This window comes from Jaculus jaculus, chromosome 1 (genome assembly GCF_020740685.1).
Source record: "Jaculus jaculus isolate mJacJac1 chromosome 1, mJacJac1.mat.Y.cur, whole genome shotgun sequence".
Taxonomy (NCBI): domain Eukaryota; kingdom Metazoa; phylum Chordata; class Mammalia; order Rodentia; family Dipodidae; genus Jaculus; species Jaculus jaculus.
Window position 1 is genome coordinate 64,486,233 of NC_059102.1, and position 20,879 is coordinate 64,507,111.

The window sequence follows — 20,879 nt, forward strand, 5'->3', positions numbered from 1 at the left end:
TTACCACATGACAGCTCTGTATTGTCAGCCTGACTCCCATCCCTTCATAGAAAAGGGTCAGGTCACATGCAACATTGCATGGCTGGGCAGCGAATCCCATCTCACAGCAATGCCCCCTGCCATGCTGCAGTCTAGTGCCCCTTAGCAACACATATGGGACCACGGTCGGTTTCTTTGAAGAATCCTACAGACCCAAGAAGTATGAGTGTCTGGTCCTGTTCACAGCTGCTCCTGAATAAAGTCTCACAGTCACATGGTGTTGGGGCTTGCAGAAGCTCTAAGATTACAGTTGTTAAAGTGTTTACATGTTTCAGAAATCATGCCATTCGAAGGCTAGAGATATGGTTCTGTGGTTAAAGGCTCTTGCTTGCAAAGCCTGCTGGCCTGGATTCAGTTCCCCCACTACCCATGTAAAGCCAAACCCAAAAAGTGACACAAGCATCTGGCATTCTCCTTGCAGTGGCAAGAGACCCTGGTGCACACCTGTGCATGAGCATATGCAAATAAAAACAAAAGGGAAACCAGAGCATTTACCAAATATGATGCATCTACACATGCTTACAGTGATGCATACCTCCAGCACCTCACCCCACACAGCACAGAGAAAAAGAAGGTGAGAAGCACGTGGAAGGGAAGTACAAGCCAGTGTTCTGAACAAGGACAGCAGGACATGGGGCCTCAGAACTTCCTCTTTGTCCTCTCTCTCAAAATATCTCATTCTAGGTGAGTGATATAGCCCTGAGGTGCAGACAAATATACAAACAGCTTCTAATGCCTTCTGCTCTCTCTTCAAACGGTTACCCAGTTACCTCCCTCACACACCTCATTTATGAGCTCCTCAAAAATGACATCAGCAGGCTAAAGAGATGGCTTAGGGCTTAAGGCATTTGTCTGTGAAGCTAAAGACCCAGGTTTAATTCCCAGTACCCATGTAAGCCAAATACACAAAGTGGTGCATGTGTCTGGAGTTAGTTTGCAGTGGCTAGAAGACCTGGTATGCCCATTTTCTATTTGCCCCCCCCCCCCGACCTTTTCTCTCTCTCTCTCTCTCTCTCAAATAAATAAATATTTTTAAATGACAGCAGCAAAGATGACAGGATAAAACCAGTGTCACTATGATAATTCTGGCAAGAAATAAAATACATGATATTTGAAAGTAGAATTAACTTCATAATTCAACTCCCCACGGAAGTATCCATATTTTCCCCAAGCATACTGCCATTTAATTTCTAATCCTCCCCTGAAATCTAAGAGAAATACAGGGGCATATGATGGTTAGTGTGGGCTATGCTTGCTATATCTTATCTATTCATCTCTCTTAAGCTCTAAAAGGAAGTTTGTATTTTTGATGATCAGTCTTCATTGTCAACTTCACAGGAATATAGCATCACCATGGAAACACATCTCCGGGTGTGTCTAAGATTGATTTGAGCAGGGGAGACCACCAGCATTCACCTTCCTGTTCTCCTGGCCGCAGATGCAATGCACCATGCCTTTTCCACTAGGATGGACTGTATGTTCAAACTCAAGCCAAGAGGAGCCCTTCCTTTCTTAGGTTGCTTCATGACAGGTGCTTTATTGCAGTCTTTAAATATATATATACTCACAATGTTTGCAATCTGTTTTCCATCTTAATAGGTAGATGTCACACCGCACCTTTCCATCCGTCAGGCCAGTGCCACACAATTCACATCTATTATCTCATTTAACTCCTCACAACTTTAAGAGGTTAGCCTGTGTTCCGATCTACTTCACAAATAAGCAAACTAAGGTCCTAAACAGTTCAGGAAATGTTCCCAAGAACACAGAGCAAAGGTGCCAAGGCTGAACATCACCCCAACTCCGCAAACTTCAAAGAGGAACATGCTGCTCCGAATGGAGAGCCACACTGGCCTGCAGGGCTGGGCAAGCCCGGACACCAAGGGGACAGACTGAGAGAGAAGCATCAGGAAGGGGCCTAAAGATGTTATTTATATAAATGAGACTTTGTAGGTCCACAAATCATCATTTGGTAGTCAACATTTATTCAATATTAAATTTTGCCTGAAACTCAACTGGCTATAGAAATGCATATTTGCATAAATATGATATCAACAGAAAAATTGCATACATCTGACTTGTGCCTGTTGTAAGTCATTTAGAATGTATTCAGTATGATTCAGTTTTAAGTCAAGTCATATTTAAGAACTTACATTCTACCTTACCTGACACTTGACTATCAGAAAAATACATAATTAGATTTAACTTTCTAGTCAGTCTCATGTATATTCAGAAATACAGAAATGCATTTAAGTTCTGTCAATTTTCTTTAACATACAGGAGCAATTCTATGTTTGAAAGCATGGGCACTGTGTGCGTCTTCCACATCACACAAAGCCACACACTCGCTCAGTAAACACCCCTGGGGCGGTAATCACACTTCTGCTATATTCCTGTTCTCAGCACACTTCCTCCTCCCCCAAGCCTCTCTAACACCCCTCTGAGCACAAATCACATGAACCCCGAGCACCTGAGGGACACGGCGTGGCCTCAGCAGCTGCGTGCCCACCACCCTCGCTCCATCAGCCTACCCACTGGCCCTACTCTCTTCTACTCAGTTACTTGAGGTGAAAGCCCTGGCCCTCCATGGCCAGTTTCTCAAGGACTTCCTTCCCTTCAGCAAAGTGCCTCATTCTTGCTTCAGCAGTTTTTCCTTGCTGGCAGATCATTTCCAAAACCACACAAGTTTATTTTGTCATTTCCACATGAAATAAAACAAAAGTGGCTCACCATGCCCCATGTCCTATCTTGCTTACCATCACAGCTAAACCCAGCAAAGCTGTCTGCAATTGCTACCTCCACCTCCCCTCTTCATGACACTGAAACTGTCACCAGTGCCACCGGAGCAAATGGTGGTCAGGGCACACTGGAGAATTCCACATCCCCAGCCAGCCAGCAAGCAGAGGACACAGCCTTCTTCCTCCTGGGGTCTGCCAGCTGCTGCTGAAACAGCACATGAGCTCAGATGGCCTTGTGTCACTCCTCTGCCAAGAGTGTCATCACTCCACTAGGTGACCTTGCCTGGCCCGCTCTTACCCCTCCTTCAGGCCTCTCTACCTCAAACTCCTCACAGACACCTTCCTGGACCAGGCTGTCTACAGCAAACCAACTCAGTCCCCAGCACTACAAGGTTTCCCACCACCACCTCTTCCTTTTCAACTACTTCATTTCATTTACTGACTGGCATTAAATTGTGTTTCCTTGACGTGTTTCCTTACTTACTGTCTATTGTCTAGCCTGTCATTCCCTAACACAAGCTCTAGAATGTAAATCCTATAAAGGCATGGGCTTTTGTTTCTGAGTCACCACTTATCCCTAGTAACAAGAAAACTGTGCTGAACACAGTAGATGTGCACCAAGTACACACTGATGACACCAATAACACTGCTTGTAAATCCTTCAGGTCAAGGGGAACTCAAACCTCTGGGGTTTGGAAGTGGATCATTTTACTCTTTAGCCATTCTAGCAATCATGTTTTGTAGCAGCTTGGGAATAGAAAAGGAGAGAGATTTTTACCTTTCTGATGTCACTCGGATTCGTTCCTCAGAACTACAATCCAAATGTTCCATCTTCTCGTGGAAATACTTTTCCACACACTGCTCTTCAAAATCATGAAGTTTTTTCAAGTCCTCTGTGCTTAGGTATAGTTCTATGGAAATAAGTATTACACATATAAAACAATTAATTTTTTCAGATCCTCCCTACTTAGGTACAGTTCTATGGGAAAAAAAAAGTGATACACATATTGAGAACCTTGTTTACCCTTAATAGGAAACTGGTATAGAATATACTATGGCTTGACATGGATTGAGAGTATCCCCACTGGTTCCAATGCTGGAAGCTTGGCCCTCAATATGGTGATACTGAGGTGGTGGAACTTAGGAAATGACCAGACCATGAGATTAATGTAGTTCCCATGGGATGCTCACATCAAGCACAACACTTGCAGCTCTCTTGTTTTCATGCTTCTATCTCTCCATGGAAGCTCAGTGTCTCTCTCTCTCTCTCTCTCTCTCTCTCTCTCTCTCTCTCTCTCTCTCTCTCTCTCTTACCCCCCTCTCTCTCCACACACTCTCCACTCTCTGGACCCCTCCTTTTCTCCTTCTCTTGGCCCCATCATGGATTTACATCACATGATGCATCCACCATATTATGATGTGACTAGAAGTCCATCACCAGAGGCTAGCCAGATCAAGATACCCCAACCTGAACTATCAACCTCTAAAACTGAGAGCTAAGTGATCCTTTTGTGATAAAGCTACAGGCACTAATGTAGATATGGTCAAAAATCAGCATATGGGGCTGGAGAGATGGCTTAGCACCCCAGTACCCACATAAGCCAAATGCACAAGGTGATACATGCATCTGGAAATCATTTACAGTGGCTGGAAGTCCTAGTACACCCATTGTCCCCTCCCTCCCTCCTTCTCTTTCTCTCTCCTGTTTCTAACAATAAATAAAATGATTTTTAAAATCTTTTAAAAATATTTTTTAAAAAGCATATAATATGACATCCTAAAGATCTAACTATTATTAACCAAAACTTTACCAATAATAGAAAGTATTGATTAAATACATCTTAAAATACTTTATTTACTTATTTAATAGAGAAAGAAAGAGAGAAAGACACAGATAAAGAGAGAGAGAATGAATGCACCAGGGCCTTTAGCCACTGCAAATAAATTCCAGATGCATGTGCGACCTTGTGCATCTAGCTTACGTGGGTCCTGGGGAGTCGAACTTGGGTCCCTTGGCTTTGAAGCAAGAGCTTTAACCAACAAGCCATCTCTCCAGCCCTAAACATGCTTTATATATGTATATTATATATGGTGAAAACAGTGAGAAAGAAATCACCTGTAGCTGTAATAAGAAGTCTACTGGCAAGATGGACTGCTCGCATGATGATTAGCATCGAATACTATTTTAAGCACTTATAACACCTGAGCTCACAGCACCGCAGCTGTCAATGACAGGAGTCCCATGTAGGCTCCTCATGCAGGTGCCACTAATACTTCATCTCTGCATCTTTACCTGTATGTTGTTGTGCAAATAGCACCATATGTGTGCTGTGTTGCACTTAAATTAATTTCAATCTTTTATAATATTCTTGTGTGTTTTTATAGTAGTATAATAAAATATACTATTATCTGCACACATTTTATGAATTCATGAAATAACTTTCTCTATTTTTTTTTGATACTTCTAGACCACATAATTGGTCTCTGAGAGTGTATGCTTCATTCTCTTTCTTACTGGTATTTTATTTTATTGCAACTTGGTTTTTTGACAGTCTTATTTTGGAGTTCAGACTGTGCCTTTACCTCCCAAACTGTGGTAGTTTGAATAAATGCCCCCAGTAGATTCAGGGGTTTTATTAAAACTTCTTAGATTTCCAGCTACCTATCTGGAGGAGGTATCACTGGGCAGATCTTAGGGTCCAGCCCTAAGGTGCAGTGCTGGATTTGGAATTCAGGTCTAAAGATATGCAAAGTGCCTGAGTTCTGCCTGGAATTCCTAATTGTGCTTGTGTGTGGTGTGGCTTTTGGTGTTTTTGTCTTGGGGCAATTCTCTCTCTCTCTCTCTCTCTCTCTCTCTCTCTCTCTCTCTCTCTCCTTGGACCTGCGAAAGCAGGCCAGCTTTAATAAATATCTCTTCTTCCATAACTAGTTCGGAAATTCATCTCAGCAAACTGAAGCTGTCTACCGAGGAGTGGGATAGAGTCCTGAGATGAATCTGACCTTGTGGATTTTGGTTTTTCAGAGCTTGTGGCTAGAGGAATGGGAAACTTGGTGCTTGCAATTGAAGATGCCTTCTGGAGCAATAAGCCAAACATTATGGACTATACTGATGGACGTTTGAAAATGCTAAGTGCAGAGAGGATTGTGTTTGGAGACTTGGCTTATGAACTTTCTAAGGGGAAGAAAAGACTGCAGAGGACTTTGTTGGAACTGGGCTACTGACATAAGGACTGAATGTGTTCTGTCGCCCAGACCCAGAGAGTTTGATCATGGTTAAATTTGTAATGGACTGATATACTTGGCTAAAGATATTTGACTGGAGATTTAAGATTTCAAGTTGGAAAACATCAAGCAAGTTAAAATTGCAGGTACAGAGACTGGTTTTAGATTACTGAAGCTGCTACTGTCAAATATATTACCAATCTTAAGGAAGATGGCCCAATTGCTTCACATTAAAACAATGGAGAGGATGCCTAAGGAAAGACTCTGATAGAAATGCAAACTCTTTTGGCAAGAGTTGACTGGAGAAGGAACCCGCTCTTCAAAGTCATGATTTATTTTGTCCATGAATTAAGTATATGGTTGTTTAAGCTTAAAAGAAAAAATTTTTTCCTGTCTCTGACCTGTAACTCCCAGAACCAGAGATTGGATGCTACCCACATTGAGCTATTGATCGGAGAGACCTACAGGATCCCAAATCAAGACAGCTTTCCAACAAAGCACTTTATTACCTGCCTGAGGCAAAAACTAAGACCATATTGTTAAAGATACCATATGCTGCTGACAGAGAGCATGGAGAGAGCTGGCTGGAATTCAGAAGAAAGCCAGTCCCCAGCCAGCCTGCCTAGTGCTGGAAAGTGCTACATGAGCTACTCTCCACAAGATTCTGATCTGGTTCCCAACTCCAGATATGGGTTCCTTTACACTGAGCAGACCTATTAGCCAATCAGAGTGTACTGATTACCCACTGAGCCTATGTGCCACTATTGCACTGGCATTTACATCATGTCAGGGTGTTTGCTTCCTAGTTTCTTAGACCTTTGGTTCTCAGACTATTGTTGGCTAATCCAACAAATATTGGAAGGTGGGCCATGGTTTGAACAGAGACCTGAAGATGTTATGTTTATACCATGTCTGTGCAAGGACTACCACTGAGGCTCTTGGCTAGGGATGGAAGTTTTCCCTGGCTACTCAGCCAAGCTGGATGGGCAGAATTGGAAAGTATGGAGACTGTCATTTACTGGTTATGATATCAGACTTGAACTGCAGAAGTTTGATGTTTGCTTGATGACTGTTGAATTTGAATTGTTCCAGTCTCTCCCTGTTATGCCTTATACCAGTTGAAAATGTTTACTCTGTGCCTTTATATGTGAAAAGTATACAACTTGTTGATTTCACAGGACTCACAGCTAAGAGACCATCTTTAAATCTCAGAGAAGACTTGGGACTTTGGAACTATCCAAGCCTTCACAGTCCACAACTCTTTCTACATTTAGCATTTTTAAACTTTCACCAGAATTGTCCAGCAAGTTCTCCTTATACACTGCAAGCCTTCTCCAGTCCAAAGTACCAAATATTACATATTCCCCCCAGTCACAAGTTTCAAAAGACCAAAACTCACATGTTCAAATTCATCACAACAACTCTGCTCTTAGTACCAGCTTTGCTGTTGCAGTTATGTTTCATTGCTGAGAGGAGCACTCAGTCAGGTGCAGGATATGGAAGGAAAGGATTTATTTTAGGCTCAGGCTCACAGAATCCAAGGAAACACCATCAGTGGCAGAAGAAGCTGTCTCACTTCTATAGCAGAGAGATCCCAACAAACAGGCAGCAGCACAAACAGCCCGAGCTCAAACTGCTCTAAACACACCTTAGAGCTGGACTTCAAGTTCTTCCCCCAGTGACACCTCCTCCAGAAGACTGCTGGAGACTTCAGTAAAAAGCTTAACCTTAGTCAAGTAAATCCCTGCAGGGGGCAGGGCTGGAGAGATGGTTTCATGGTTAAGGAGATTGCCTGCAAAGCCTAAGGACTCATGTTCAACTTTCCAGTTCCCACATAAGCCAGACACAGAATGTGACACAAGCGTGTAAGATCACACAAGTGCACAAGATAGCACACACGTCTGGAGTTTGATTGTAGTGGCTGGAGGCCCTGATGTGCCAATTCACTCTCTCTCTGATAAAAAAAGAAATAAAGAAATTAAAAGAAAGAATTCCCTTGGGCCAGAGAGATTGCTTAATGGTTAAGGCGCTTGCCCGCAAAGCCTAAGGATGAGATTCAATACCCCGGGACCCATATAAGTCAGATGCACAAGGTGGCACATGCATCTGGAGTTTGTTTGCAGGTGTAAAAGCCTTGGCACATCCGTTTCCTCTTGCTATTTGCGCCTCTCTCTCTCTCTCTCTCTCTCTCTCCCTCTCTCTCTCTCTCTCTCTCTCTCTCTCATAAATGAATAAATAAATTAATTAATTAAATATTTTTTAAAAAAAAATAAATCCCTGAGGCTGTAGGGGACAAACTTCACATATAAACCACCACAGGTATGAACATGAATACAGTGAGTATAAGGAAGCTTTACCATGTTACACTGAGTGAGTGCAGACTAAGTACTTCCACTGACATAAAGGAGACATGACCATTACCAGTCAAGGCTGACCCCTTCCTTAAGTAATATTCCCACTGAAAGACACATTGCTTTGGGATAACAGTTCTGGAGCTAGCACAGTTCATCAAATTTCACCATTCACCTTTCCTGTGAAACCTTGATTGTCATCTCACAGAAAGTAAGAACACATCATCTTCGAAGCAAATTTTCAATACTTGGAAAATAAAATTAAGATAAGATGTTGCTAAAAAAAAATGGAGATTTCTTTCTTGAATGTTTCACTTACATTTGGAGAAAAATATTTATATTTCTCCCAGCTTACTAAGAATTTAAATGCTTAAGTATTTTCAATAAAATAATAATGTTAATGGGAAATGTGGCTACAAGAAAGTAATAATTAGCTGTAAAAGAATGTGTTCACGATTCAATCATACAATATTTTCTGATTTATATGATGTGGAAGAATCTTATAGACAAAATCTACATCCTGTCTCACCCCAACCCGACCTAACCCTAACATCTGTGTGCACCGGCAAGTCTGTATGTGTGATGCTTTACAACTGTCCTGATGTGCATCTGCTGTGATCCTCAAGAAGCAAACAGAGCAACTGCAGGGATAAGGGCAGCGGACAGCTTGTCATTCCTAAAACATTCCACTAGGTGACACTGCTGTCCCGCATGTAAACGTTATCCTTAAAGGCTTGGAAGCAACGCCCTGAAGTTTTTCCAGAGCACAAGTGACCTAACCATCAATCAAAATTTTTCAGTTTTCAATGGACTCGTCCCATAAATCCAGGTAAAAATGAGCTCACATTGGGCGTAGTGGTGCACGCCTTTAATCCCAGCACTCAGGAGGCTAAGATAGTAGGATTGCTGTGAGTTGGAGACCAGCCTGAGACTGCATAATAAATTCCAGGTCAGCCTGGGCTACAGCAAGATACTATCCCTCCCCCACAAAAAAATAAATAAATAAAAGGTGAGCTCACAGAAAGTTCATCCATATAGTATCAGAAAATCTGGCAAACCTCGTCAATCCCAGGACCTTTCAGGCTCACACACTCCAATGCTGTTGAGTTGCAGGGATACTCCTCCAATGTCCAATACAGCTCTCCACCAGAAGACTAAACTTTACAGTAGAATTATAAGCACTGTAGCTAACATCAGTAGTGCATTTTGTAATTGTTTGTTTGGTGGTGTTGTTATTGTGGTTGAGACTGTGTCTTGCTATGTACTCCAGGCTGACCTTGAACTCCAGACCCTCCTATCTCAGCCTCCACGTGCTGACTTGTACCAGTACACTCAGCTCTTGTTTCTCTGTTTTATCTTCTGAAGGCTAAATCTCTTGGGAAGAAATTGCTAAGAAAAAGTCTCAAACATGACTCAAAAAGGAAAAATAGTTCACAGAGCCAAGTAACCACACGCAAACCCCTTATACATTAACCTTCCCACTATATGGTAGCACACTGCAGGAAATGCCTTAAAGACCCACCTGAACATGTAACCAGCACATCATCTTCTATCTGAAACGACCAGCACCAGGAATGCTTTGGTAATTAGATTTTCTTTTCCAGCTTTCAAAAAATTATATAATGTGAATATATCACAAATGAGGTGAAGTCTCACGTCAGCACTAAGTCAGTCCCTGAGCCTTCTAAGAAGCCAGTGAGTATTCACACACACGGCACCAGAGAGAAGCAGCTCTAAGTCAGCTCCTCAGGGAAACCCTTCTCCAGTTTAGAAAGATAAAAAGACTTTTAATTTTCAGAAAGATTTTGTTGTTGTCATTTTTAATTTATTTATTTATGATTTATGAGTGTGTGCAGAGGTGCATGCCTGTGTCATGCATTTACCACTTTGCACCTGGCTTTATGTGGGTGCTGAGGAATCAAACGGAGGCTAACAGGCTTTGCAAGCAGGTGCCTTTGACCCAGCCCTTAGAAGCATTTTGGACTAAAGAATGGGAATACAGGCGTGTGACTTTATGAATTCCTGTATATGTAGCAATCATTTAGAAATAGGCTTAGTGACAATGGTGGTACTGTTTAATAAAAACTACAGAAGAGGCAGAGGTCAGGAGTAAGTAGGCTGGACCCATTTCTGAGCACCCTCCCCCACTTCCTCCCAGATTTGAGTTTCTTGTGAGGTCAGTGTGTGGACAACAGGGACTTCTGGAGTGAGCAGGCGGGACCCATATCTGGACTCCTCCCACTGCACTGGTCTGAGTCCCTTGTGGGGTCAGTGTGTGTGACTGGACACAGCCTTCTGGATTGAGTAAGCCAGACCCTGATATCTGGGCTCCTACCTCCCTAGTCTAGGTTGCCTGCACTGATCTATGTCCTGGAGGGCACAGCACAAAGTAGGCCAGATCCCTGTTCCCTTACAGTCCTTATCTAGTCTTCTGGTCACTGTAGGTCCCATTGTGCCTTGCTCAGGGAGGCATGGCCCCTATGTGAGATGTGGAATCAGGCCTTTTGCTCTGCTATCTTGACTGGCCACTAAGTACCAACATCCCTGTTCACCTGAGTCAGAGGGTGAATGGACCAAAGGACACAAACTTTCTTCCTTTTGAATAAAATAGAGATTTCTTAAAATGGGTAGACAACAATGCAAAAAAGCCAATGAAAATCAGAAAACTGAAAGATCTTCACCAAGGAAGGATACCTAGTCCTACTACAAAAGACTCCAATGAAATCACAGAGAAATCAATAGGAATTCATTCCCAAAATGAAAACACAACAACCAATGAGAACCGGATTAAAAAAAAGAAGAAAGAAAATCGCTTAACTAAAAACAAACTATCCCAACAATCATATCAATGAAATTGAACAGAATCTTCTCCTAGAGCATCCAGCCTTTGACAGTAGGCTTAACTTGATTGAAGAAAACATTAGAGCCCTCCAAAGAGATATGAGTAAGTTGAAGGTAAGTCAAGAAATGGAAGACCTCAACAACAAGTGATTAAACTTAATGAAGACTTGATCAAATGCAAGAGTGAACTACAGGAAGCATCAGGAAAATCAGAATTTGACTTGAAATCATACCTCAAAAAGAGATGGAAATTATACAAAACAACACAACAGAAAACAAAAATCAAGTAGAATTTATAAAAATCTCTCTAGAACCACTCACCAACAGAGTTACTCATGTGGAAGACAGAACCTCTGTCCTGGAAGATAAGACAGAGAAATTGATTGGGAGGCCAAAAATTTTGCTCAGTTCACAATAAATCAAGTGAACAGAATACAAGGGAACTGTGGGACACTCTAAAACAAACAACTGGAGCATGGGTATACCAGAAGGAGAGGAAATACAAACCAGAGGCATAGAAAACATACTTAACAGAATTATTGAAGAAAATTTTCCAAATCTTAAAAAAGAGAGGCCCATCCAGACACAAGAATACACAGAACACCAAACAGGCAGGACCAAAGAAGAAACTCTCAAAGACACATCATAGTTAAAACTCTTAACAATGAAAAAAAAAGAGGGGCTGGAGAGATGGCTTAGAGGTTAAGCGCTTGCCTGTGAAGCCTAAGGACCCCGGTTCGAGGCTTGGTTCCCCAGGTCCCACATTAGCCAGATGCACAAGGGGGCGCACACGTCTGGAGTTCGTGTGCAGAGGCTGGAAGCCCTGGCGCGCCCATTCTCTCTCTCCCTCTATCTGTCTTTCTCTCTGTGTCTGTCACTCTCAAATAAATAAATTTAAAAAAAAAAAAAAGAAAGAAAAAAAAGAGGGAGTATTAAAAGCAGCAAGAGAGAAGCAATTCACAACATACAAAGGCAATCCCATGAGAATAACATCAGATTTCTCAATGGAAACCCTAAAACCAGAAGGACTTGGAATGGAACATTTCAAAGTCTGAAAAACTATGGCTTCCAATCCAAGCTACTTTACCCAGCAAAAGTATCCCTCATAATAAGAGTTGTGTGTAGTGGCACACACCTTTAATACCAGCACTCAAGAGGCAGAGGTAGGAGGACTGCCATGAGTTCAAGGCCATCCTGAGACTACATAGGAAATTTCAGGATAGCCTGAGCTAGAGTGAGACCCTACACTGGGGGAAAAAAGTATCCCTCATAATAGATGGTAAAAGAAAAACGTTCCATGAAAAAAAGTCAACTTTATGATTATGAACACAAAGCCAAACCTACAGAGAATACTTGAGGGAATACTCCACACAGAACAATCAAACAACAAATCTCAGGAACCAACAAGAAGATCACAGTAACTAAAATAGACCAGGCTCAAAGCAGTACATAACACAAGTAAGCACCCAACCACATAAAACGCCCCATCATGGCAGGAATTAATTCAAACCTCACAGCAATAATCTTAAATATTAATGGTCTTAATTCACCCATCAAAAGACACAGGTTATCAGGATGGGTCAAAAAACTGGATCCTTCTATCTGCTGTCTTTTAGAAACCCACCTCACCACTAAAGATAGATACCTCCTCAGGGTGAAAGGTTGAAAAATGATATTCCAAGCAAATAGAAATAAAAAACAAGTGTGAGAAAATAGATTTCAAACCAAAAGTAATCAAAAAGGACAAAGAAGGCCACTTCTTCATAATCAAGGGAATGATCCAACATGAGCACATCACAATCATAAATGTATATGCCCCAAACACAGGGGCACCATAGTTTATAAAACAAAATCTACTCGACAATAAAACAGAAATCAACACCAACATAGTTGGAGACTTCAATACTCCACTATCATCAATAGACAGATCATCCAAGCAGAAAATCAAAAGGGAAATGACAGAACTCAACAGCAGCATCAGGGATCAACTAGACCTAACTGTTAACTATGGAACTTTCCACCCCAACTCTACAGAATACACATTCTTCTCAGGAGCCCACAGAACCTTCTCCAAAATTGACCATATATTAGGCCATAAAGTATGCCTTCATAACGTCAGGAAAATTGAAGTAACTTCCTGCATCGTGTCGGATCACAATGCTTTAAAGCTAGAAACTAACAAAAAGAGACACATCAAGAATACCACCAACTCCTGAAGACTAAACAACAGACTTTTAAACAATGAATGAGTCATGAAAGAAATCATCACTGTGATAGTTCTGATCTTATGTTAGCAAAAACAATTAAAAACAAAATACCCCCCCAAAAAAAGAAATCATAAAATCTCTAGATTTGAAAGATAATGAAAACACAGCCTACCAAACTTATGGAACTCAATGAAAGCAGTCATAAAGGGAAAATTCATAGCCCTAAATGCTTTCATTACAAAGATAAAGAGTTCACAAATCAAAAACCTGACTGTCCTCCTATAGGTACTGGAAAAATAAGAAGTATCCAACATAAAGAGCTCCAGCTGGAAAGAAATAATCAAAATTAGAGCAGAAATTAATGGATTGGAAACTAAGAATACAATTTTTATAAACCAAGAAAAAAAAAAAAAAAACAAGATTGACAAACTCCTGGCTAAAGTGATCAAGCAAAAAAAGAAAAGTCTCAAATTAACAAAATCAGAAATGAAAAAGGAGAGATCACTACAGACATTAATAAAATTGAAAGACTCATCAGGGCATACTTCTAAAACCTCTACTCCACAATAAATAATCTGGAAGAAATGGATGAATTCCTAGATACATGCCACCTACCCAAACTAAACTCAAAGCACATTAATCTCCTAAACACATCCATGGAGATTGAAAAGGTAATCAACACCTCCCCCCACACACACACTCACATACACGCACAAAAAAAGCCCAGGATCAGATGGCTTCTCAGCTGAATTCTCTCAAACCTTCATAGAAGAACTTAAACCAATTTTTCTAAAATTATCCTGCATAAAGAGAGACCAGGGAATCTTCCCTGACTCCTTTTATGAAGCTAACATCACACTATTACCAAAACCAGACAGAGATGCAACAAGGAAAGAAAATTATAGGCCTACATCCCAATGATCTCATATGCAAAAATCCTAAACAAAATCCTTGCAAAGTGAATTCAACAATACATCGAAAGCATTATCCACCTTGATCAAGTAGATTGCATCCCAGAGATGCAGGGATGGTTTAACATATGGAAATAGGTCAACGTAATACCGCATATTAATAAACTGAACTATAAGAACCACATGATCATCTCAATTGATGCAGAGAAGGCCTTTAACAAAATACAACATGATTTCATTATCAAAACCCTGGAAAGAATAGGCATGGAGGGTTTATGTAGTTTTCAATTTATATAGAAATAAATTCAAATACTGTCTCAAAAAAAAAAAAAAAAGAATAAGCATGGAGGGTTTATATCTCAACACAATAAAGGCTATATATAAAGTTCCTAAAGCCCCAATAATTTTTAATGGGGAAAACTCAAGGAGTTCCCACTGAGATCAGGAACAAGACAGGAGTGTCCTGTCTCACCACTGCTCTTCAACATAGTACTAGAAGTACTAGCCCAAGCAATAAGACAGGAAAAAGAAATAAAAGGGATTCAAATTGGAAAGGAAGAAGTCAAGTTAGCCCTATTTGCAGATGACATGATCCCATATATAAATGATTCAAAAGTCTCCATCCCAAAACTTCTAAGGTGGTAAATTCTTTCAGCAAAGTGGCAGGATACAAAATGAATGCACAAAAATCATTAGCTTTTTTATATGCAAAGGTCAAATATACAGAGAAAGAAATAAGTGAGGCTGTTCCATTTTCAATAGAAACAAAAAATTAAATACCTTGGAACAACACTAACAAAGGATGTGAAAGAGCTATATAATAAAAACACTCAAGAAATAAATAGAGGAGGACTTGAGAAGATGGAAGGACTTCCAATGTTCCTGGATAGGTAGAATTAATATTGTGAAAAGGGCAATTCTACCAAAATCAATATACAGATTTAACACAATACCAATAAAAATACAAGAATAATTCTCAGTGAGACTGAAAAAATGATCTCAAAATTCATATGGAATGGCATAAGGCCTTGGGCATCCAAACATATCCTCAGCAAAAGAAACACCTCTGGTGGTATCACCACACCTGAGTGTGATGGTTTGATTCAAGTGTCCCCCATAAAGTTAGGTGTTCTGAATGCTAGATTCCCAGCTGATGGAGATTTGGGAATTAACGCATCTTGGAAGGAATGTATTGTTGGGGACAGACTTATGGGTGTTCTAGCCAATTTCCCCTTGCCAGTGTTTGACACACTCTCCTGTTGCTATTGTCCACCCTTTGCTCATGCAATCTTTTTCCTTGACAGCATGGAGTTTCCCTTTGAGCCTGTAATCCAAAATAAACTTCTTGATTCCCTACATGATGCTCTTAGTTGGGTGATTTCTACCAGCAATGCAAACCTGACTGCAACAGTAAAGTGGTAGTGAGGAGTGGGATTGCTGCTAGACACCTGACTGTGTAGGTTTGGCCTTTTGGAGCTGATTTTCAAGAGGAATGTGGGAAAAGACTTCCTGAAAAAAATAAAATAAAACCTGTAGCCCAGGAAATTAAACAAGCACTCAACCAATGGGATCCCATGATGCTAAAAAGCTTTTGCACAGACAAACATACCATAAGCAGAGCCAACAGATTACCCACAGAATGGGAGAAAATCTTTGCCAGCTATACCACTGACAGAGGCCTAATATCTAGAATATAAAAAGAACTCAAAAAACTATACAGTAAAAAAATAAAACAACCCACTCCAAAAGTGGAGCAGAGAACTAAGTAGGGAGTTCTCAGAGGAAGAATTACAAATGGCTGACACACACTTAAGAAAATGTTCAACATCCCTAACCATTAAGGGAATGCAAAATAAGACAACTATGAGACTCTACCTTACCCCAGTAAGGATAGCAAACATTAAAAAATCAAATGAAAAGGACTGGAGAAATGTCTTAGCAGATAAGGCATTTGCCTGCAAAGCCAAAGGATCCCAGTTCAACTCTCTAGGACCCACATAAGCCAGATGTCTCTAAATTAATAATGGTTATCCCATGTAATGGGCACTGACTTCACTCTCTGTTGGAGAATCTGCTTCTTTTTTTCAGATGGGAACTGGACTTGAGCAGATAAATGACCCTGGCCCCAGCTGAAACCACAGAGGAATTAGAGAAATGAGCAAGAGTGCTGCTCTCTTAGTTAAGCTGTTATCAGCACAAGGGTGATGGAAAAAGATACTGAGGACACTCAATACCTAACAAACCAGAGATGCAGAGTCGCCTAAGTGCCCATAACTGAAGTAGACTTAAAATGCTCCCAGCATGGCTCAGGGAATTTTGCAGAAGAGGGGACAGAAAGATTGTTAGAGCCAAAAGTTGGGACATTTTCCACAGAGGCATTGCCTCTTCTCCATAACTGACTGTTGCCCCCATAATGCATGACCCACAATCCCCATGGGGTTGACCTGCCTCTTCAGAAAAGCCTCTTCAGAAAAGTGGTATGGAGCCAGGGGTGGTGGCACACACTTTTAATCCCAGCATTTGGAAGGCAGAAGTAGGTGAGCTCGAGGCCTCCCTGAGATTACATAGTGAATTCTGGGTCAGCTTGGGCCAGAATGAGACCCTACCTCAAAAAAACAAAAAAGAAAAAGGAAGGAGGGAAAGGATGGTACCAACATGTGATTTTTACATACAAAATATGTCCATATCTAATAATAAAGAAAAACAAGAAACTACAGAAGAACTACAAAAACACAATCAGCAAAGTCCTTGTATGGTGGGTGCAAGAGTCAGACAATGCAGTCAAGGTGCACTAGCAGAACGTCAAAACATTCAGACTTATGATTTCAACACTGAATCCTTCAACTGTGGTCACAACCCCATATGGGGTTATACAAGTGAATGAGGGAGGGTCACCAAGAATTATACAACAGTAGAAACTTACTGAACATGCATCAACTAAAATTTAATTCAACACCAAATATATAATGAACCCAATATGTTTCTGGCAACTCACAGGTTATATCGTTAGACTGCACTGTAGCCTTAGTTCTGAACTCACTCTGCACCGTGCATGCCATCACACTATGCAGCACCAGCAAGTGCTGCCTGAAACACCTGTGCTCAAATATAACTTGCTTCTGCTCTTACAGAAACTCAATGATTTAATTATAAGAAATAAAGACTTTTTTCTATTTTGTTACCATCATTCCTTGGCATGTGATCTAAATAGTATGTCTCTGGATTGTATTGTGTTAAATGTTTGCTTTTTAAATTTGCTATTTGATTTACTGGCTTGAGTTTCATAAAAAGTCATTAAATGAATGTTGGCTTGGATTGGAAATAGAACTTCCAATAATTTCTGAAATGGCTATAAACCATACTTTTTCCATTTTTAAAATTTATTTTTATTTATTTATTTGCAAGGAGAGAGAGGTGAGGTGGGGAGGGGAGGGGAGAGGAGCAAATAGGCATGCCAGGGCCTCCAGCTGCTGCAAAGGAACTCTAGATGCATGGGCCACACCTTGTACAACTGGCTTATGTAGGTACTGGGGAATTGAACCTGGGTCCTTGGGCATTGCAGGCAAATGCCTTAACCACTAAGCCATCTCTCCAGCCCACTTTTGCCAACTTTTACAACACATTTGTGTGAAGAGATTCTTAGTACTGTTGATTACAAAGTCAAAATACTGATCAATTCTGAAGAATACTGAAGATGTCCCACGTCCTACCATATCACATATTCAGCCAAGATTTAATTCTTTATTTAAAGTAAATGAAAACATCCATCTCACTGGTTTGCAGATTTGCCTTTGTCTTTGATATATGGTAATAAAGAATTGTTTCAAAGTAAAGTTATCAGGGATAGACAGTCAGCTCAGCACTTAAGGCACTTGCTTGCAAAGCCTAGCAACCCAAGTTCCACTCCCCAGTATTCATGGAAAGCCAGATGCACAAGGTAGCATATGTGTCTGGAATTTGTATGCAGGGACTAGAAACCCTGGTGTGCCCATACCACCCCCCTTTCAATCTCTACCTCTGTTTCAAACAAATAAATAAATAAATACAATACAATACTTAAAAAATTGGGCTGGAGTGATGGTTTAGCAGTTAGGCACTTGCCTGTAAAACCAAAGGACCCAGATTCAATTCCCCAGGACCCACGTAAGCCAGATGCACAAGGTGGAGCATGCATCTGGAATTCATTTGCAGTGGCTAGAGTCCCTGGTGCAACCATTCTCTCTCTCTCTCTCTCTCTCTCTCTCTCTCTCTGTCAAATAAATAATAAAAATATTTTTAAAAAAATTAAAAATTAAAGTTATCATCAGTAAACATTTGTTCTGTATACCTATATGCACAGGGTCATACATGGAAAAAGTTTAAGCACTTCAATTTAAAGAAAACAATGACTACCAGAGCTCTGTGTCCTGTGCTGAAGCTCCTACAACAAGTGTCTCTTAGGAAAACACAAAAACACAATCAGCAAAATTCTCAGAAGAATAATTATTAATAATGATGGTTAGAGAGCCACAGAGCTGTGACTGGGTTCTTCCCTGGACCCCAAGCCTGCTAGGTCACCTGTGTATGTAACTTTAATCTTCTTTAACAGGGAGATGAGTGGCAGCCAGGTGACTACTCCCTAGGAGCTATTCAGACCAATTCCAGATCAGCAAAGAAAACCACAGGTTTCCTAGATGGCCTTTACACAATCAAGCAAAGATGAAACAGCGCCTATCTCAGTACCAGTTAATCAAGAAGGCAAAAGGTCAACCATGAGACCCAGAGCATCAACTGACATTCAACCATCATGCATCTCTCAGAGCCTTCCATCCTGTGCTCTCACTGTGATGACCAGAACTCCAGAGTGTCTCCACTTAGATGTCCACCACTAATGCTCTGCCCTCCTTCTACCCCACCAGTAAAACTTACTTAGCCCCATGTCACCCACTTCCTGGTCCCGTGGGGCTCGATAGCAGCACATCCCTCGGAGCAGCAAGCACAGGTGACTCAGCAGGATGAAGGGCGGGGGTAGCCAGGGCTTCTCGTGGTAGGTCATGATGTAGCGATAGCGATTATATTTCCACAGCTTATTTGAAATGGATTTTATATCTAAGTAAACGTTGCTATAAGTTGTAGAAAAAGAGGGATGATGTTTTAATATGAGATCCTGAATATGACAGTTGGACTTTTTAACAGCTCTTCTGGCTAATTGACATTACCAGCAGTTAGCCGACAGAAAACGCTATCTACTGTGTCTATGATTGTCTCTATGATTGTCTTCCACAATACAAACTACACAAGTCACCTTTTACTATAAAATATGCTAGCTAGGGGGCTGGAAGGATGGTTTGATTAAGGTGCTTGCCTGCAAAGCCAAAGGACCCAGGTTCAATTCCCCAGGACCCACATAAGCCAGATGCACAAGGTGGTGCATGTATCTGGAGTTGGTTTGCAGCAGCTGAAAGCCCCTGGCATGTCCATTCTCTCCTTCTTCCTCTATCAAGTAAATAAAAGAAAAGAAAAGCAAATGTGGACACTAAAATGTGAATGTCACATCTTAAAACAATACATGCAAAATAGGGCAAGAGAAAAAGACAAAGCAACCTGAGACTAGAAAATGGAAACATTTTTTGCAAGGAACAGAATGACCCTCTTGCACTGAGGACTATTTGTGGTAACCATCTCTGCTCATATATAAAAGCCTTTTCATCTTTCATTATAAAAGTAACTTTTTAAAAATGTATTCATGTACTTGAGAGGGAGATAGAAAGAAGCAGGCAGGAGAAAGAGAAAGAATAGACATATCAGGACCTCCTGCCACTGTAAACTCCAAATACATGCATCATTTGTGCATTTGACTTTACATGGTACTGGGAAATTGAACCTGGGTCATCAGACTTTACAAGCAATTGCCTTTAGCTACTGGGCTATCTTTCCAACCCCATAAGTAGCTTTTTAAATTTTGGTTTTTATTTTAAAAAATATTATTTTATTTATTTGAGAGAGAAAGGGCATGCCATAGCCTCCTGTTACTGAATACATATTCCAGACACATGCATCTGACTCCACATGGACACTGGAGAATCAAACCTATAATGTGAGGCTTTTCAAGCATGTGCCTTCAACTGCTGAGCCATCTCTCCAGCCTTAAGTTTCCTACTATTTTTATAACTTGTCATTTTCTAATATTCAAGACTTTCTTGTTAGTTTCTTTTTTTTAAAGAAAACAAAAGAAAAACTCTGAGGATACACATTATCTGTGTTTCTACAAACTCTTGGGGTGATTCTCAGGCTGAATAGTTTGACAACCTATCCCAAAGTGACCTCAGCCTGATCACCAGCAGGTAGCAACCTTTAGTGAATTTCAGGGTCTTTGATAGTAAGAATTCTGTCTTACAGAGCCCCTGGACAAGTCAAATCTGGGATCACCTAGCTTTTTTGGACAGTAGAGTGTTCACAAAGTTGGGTGTGGTGGTACATACCTACAATACCAGTGCTTGGAAGACTGAGACAGAAAAATTAAAAGTTCCTGGCCATCCTGGATGGATGTGGAAAAAAACTACAGGCAAGATAAGTAAGTTTATATTGAGA

At 40.8% G+C, this 20,879-nt stretch overlaps 1 protein-coding gene across 1 annotated transcript in view; it reads right to left on the reverse strand.

Annotated features, from left to right (window-relative positions):
• The window catches only part of Trpm6 (transient receptor potential cation channel subfamily M member 6), a 195,961-nt gene that overhangs the window by 48,671 nt on the left and 126,411 nt on the right, over positions 1-20,879 (reverse strand). The window contains exons 25-26 of the mRNA XM_045154985.1: positions 19,218-19,411; positions 3,556-3,688 (exon numbers count right to left, since the gene is read on the reverse strand). Of these exons, the coding sequence (XP_045010920.1) occupies positions 3,556-3,688; positions 19,218-19,411 (327 nt within the window). The remainder of the gene's footprint in view (positions 1-3,555; positions 3,689-19,217; positions 19,412-20,879) is intronic.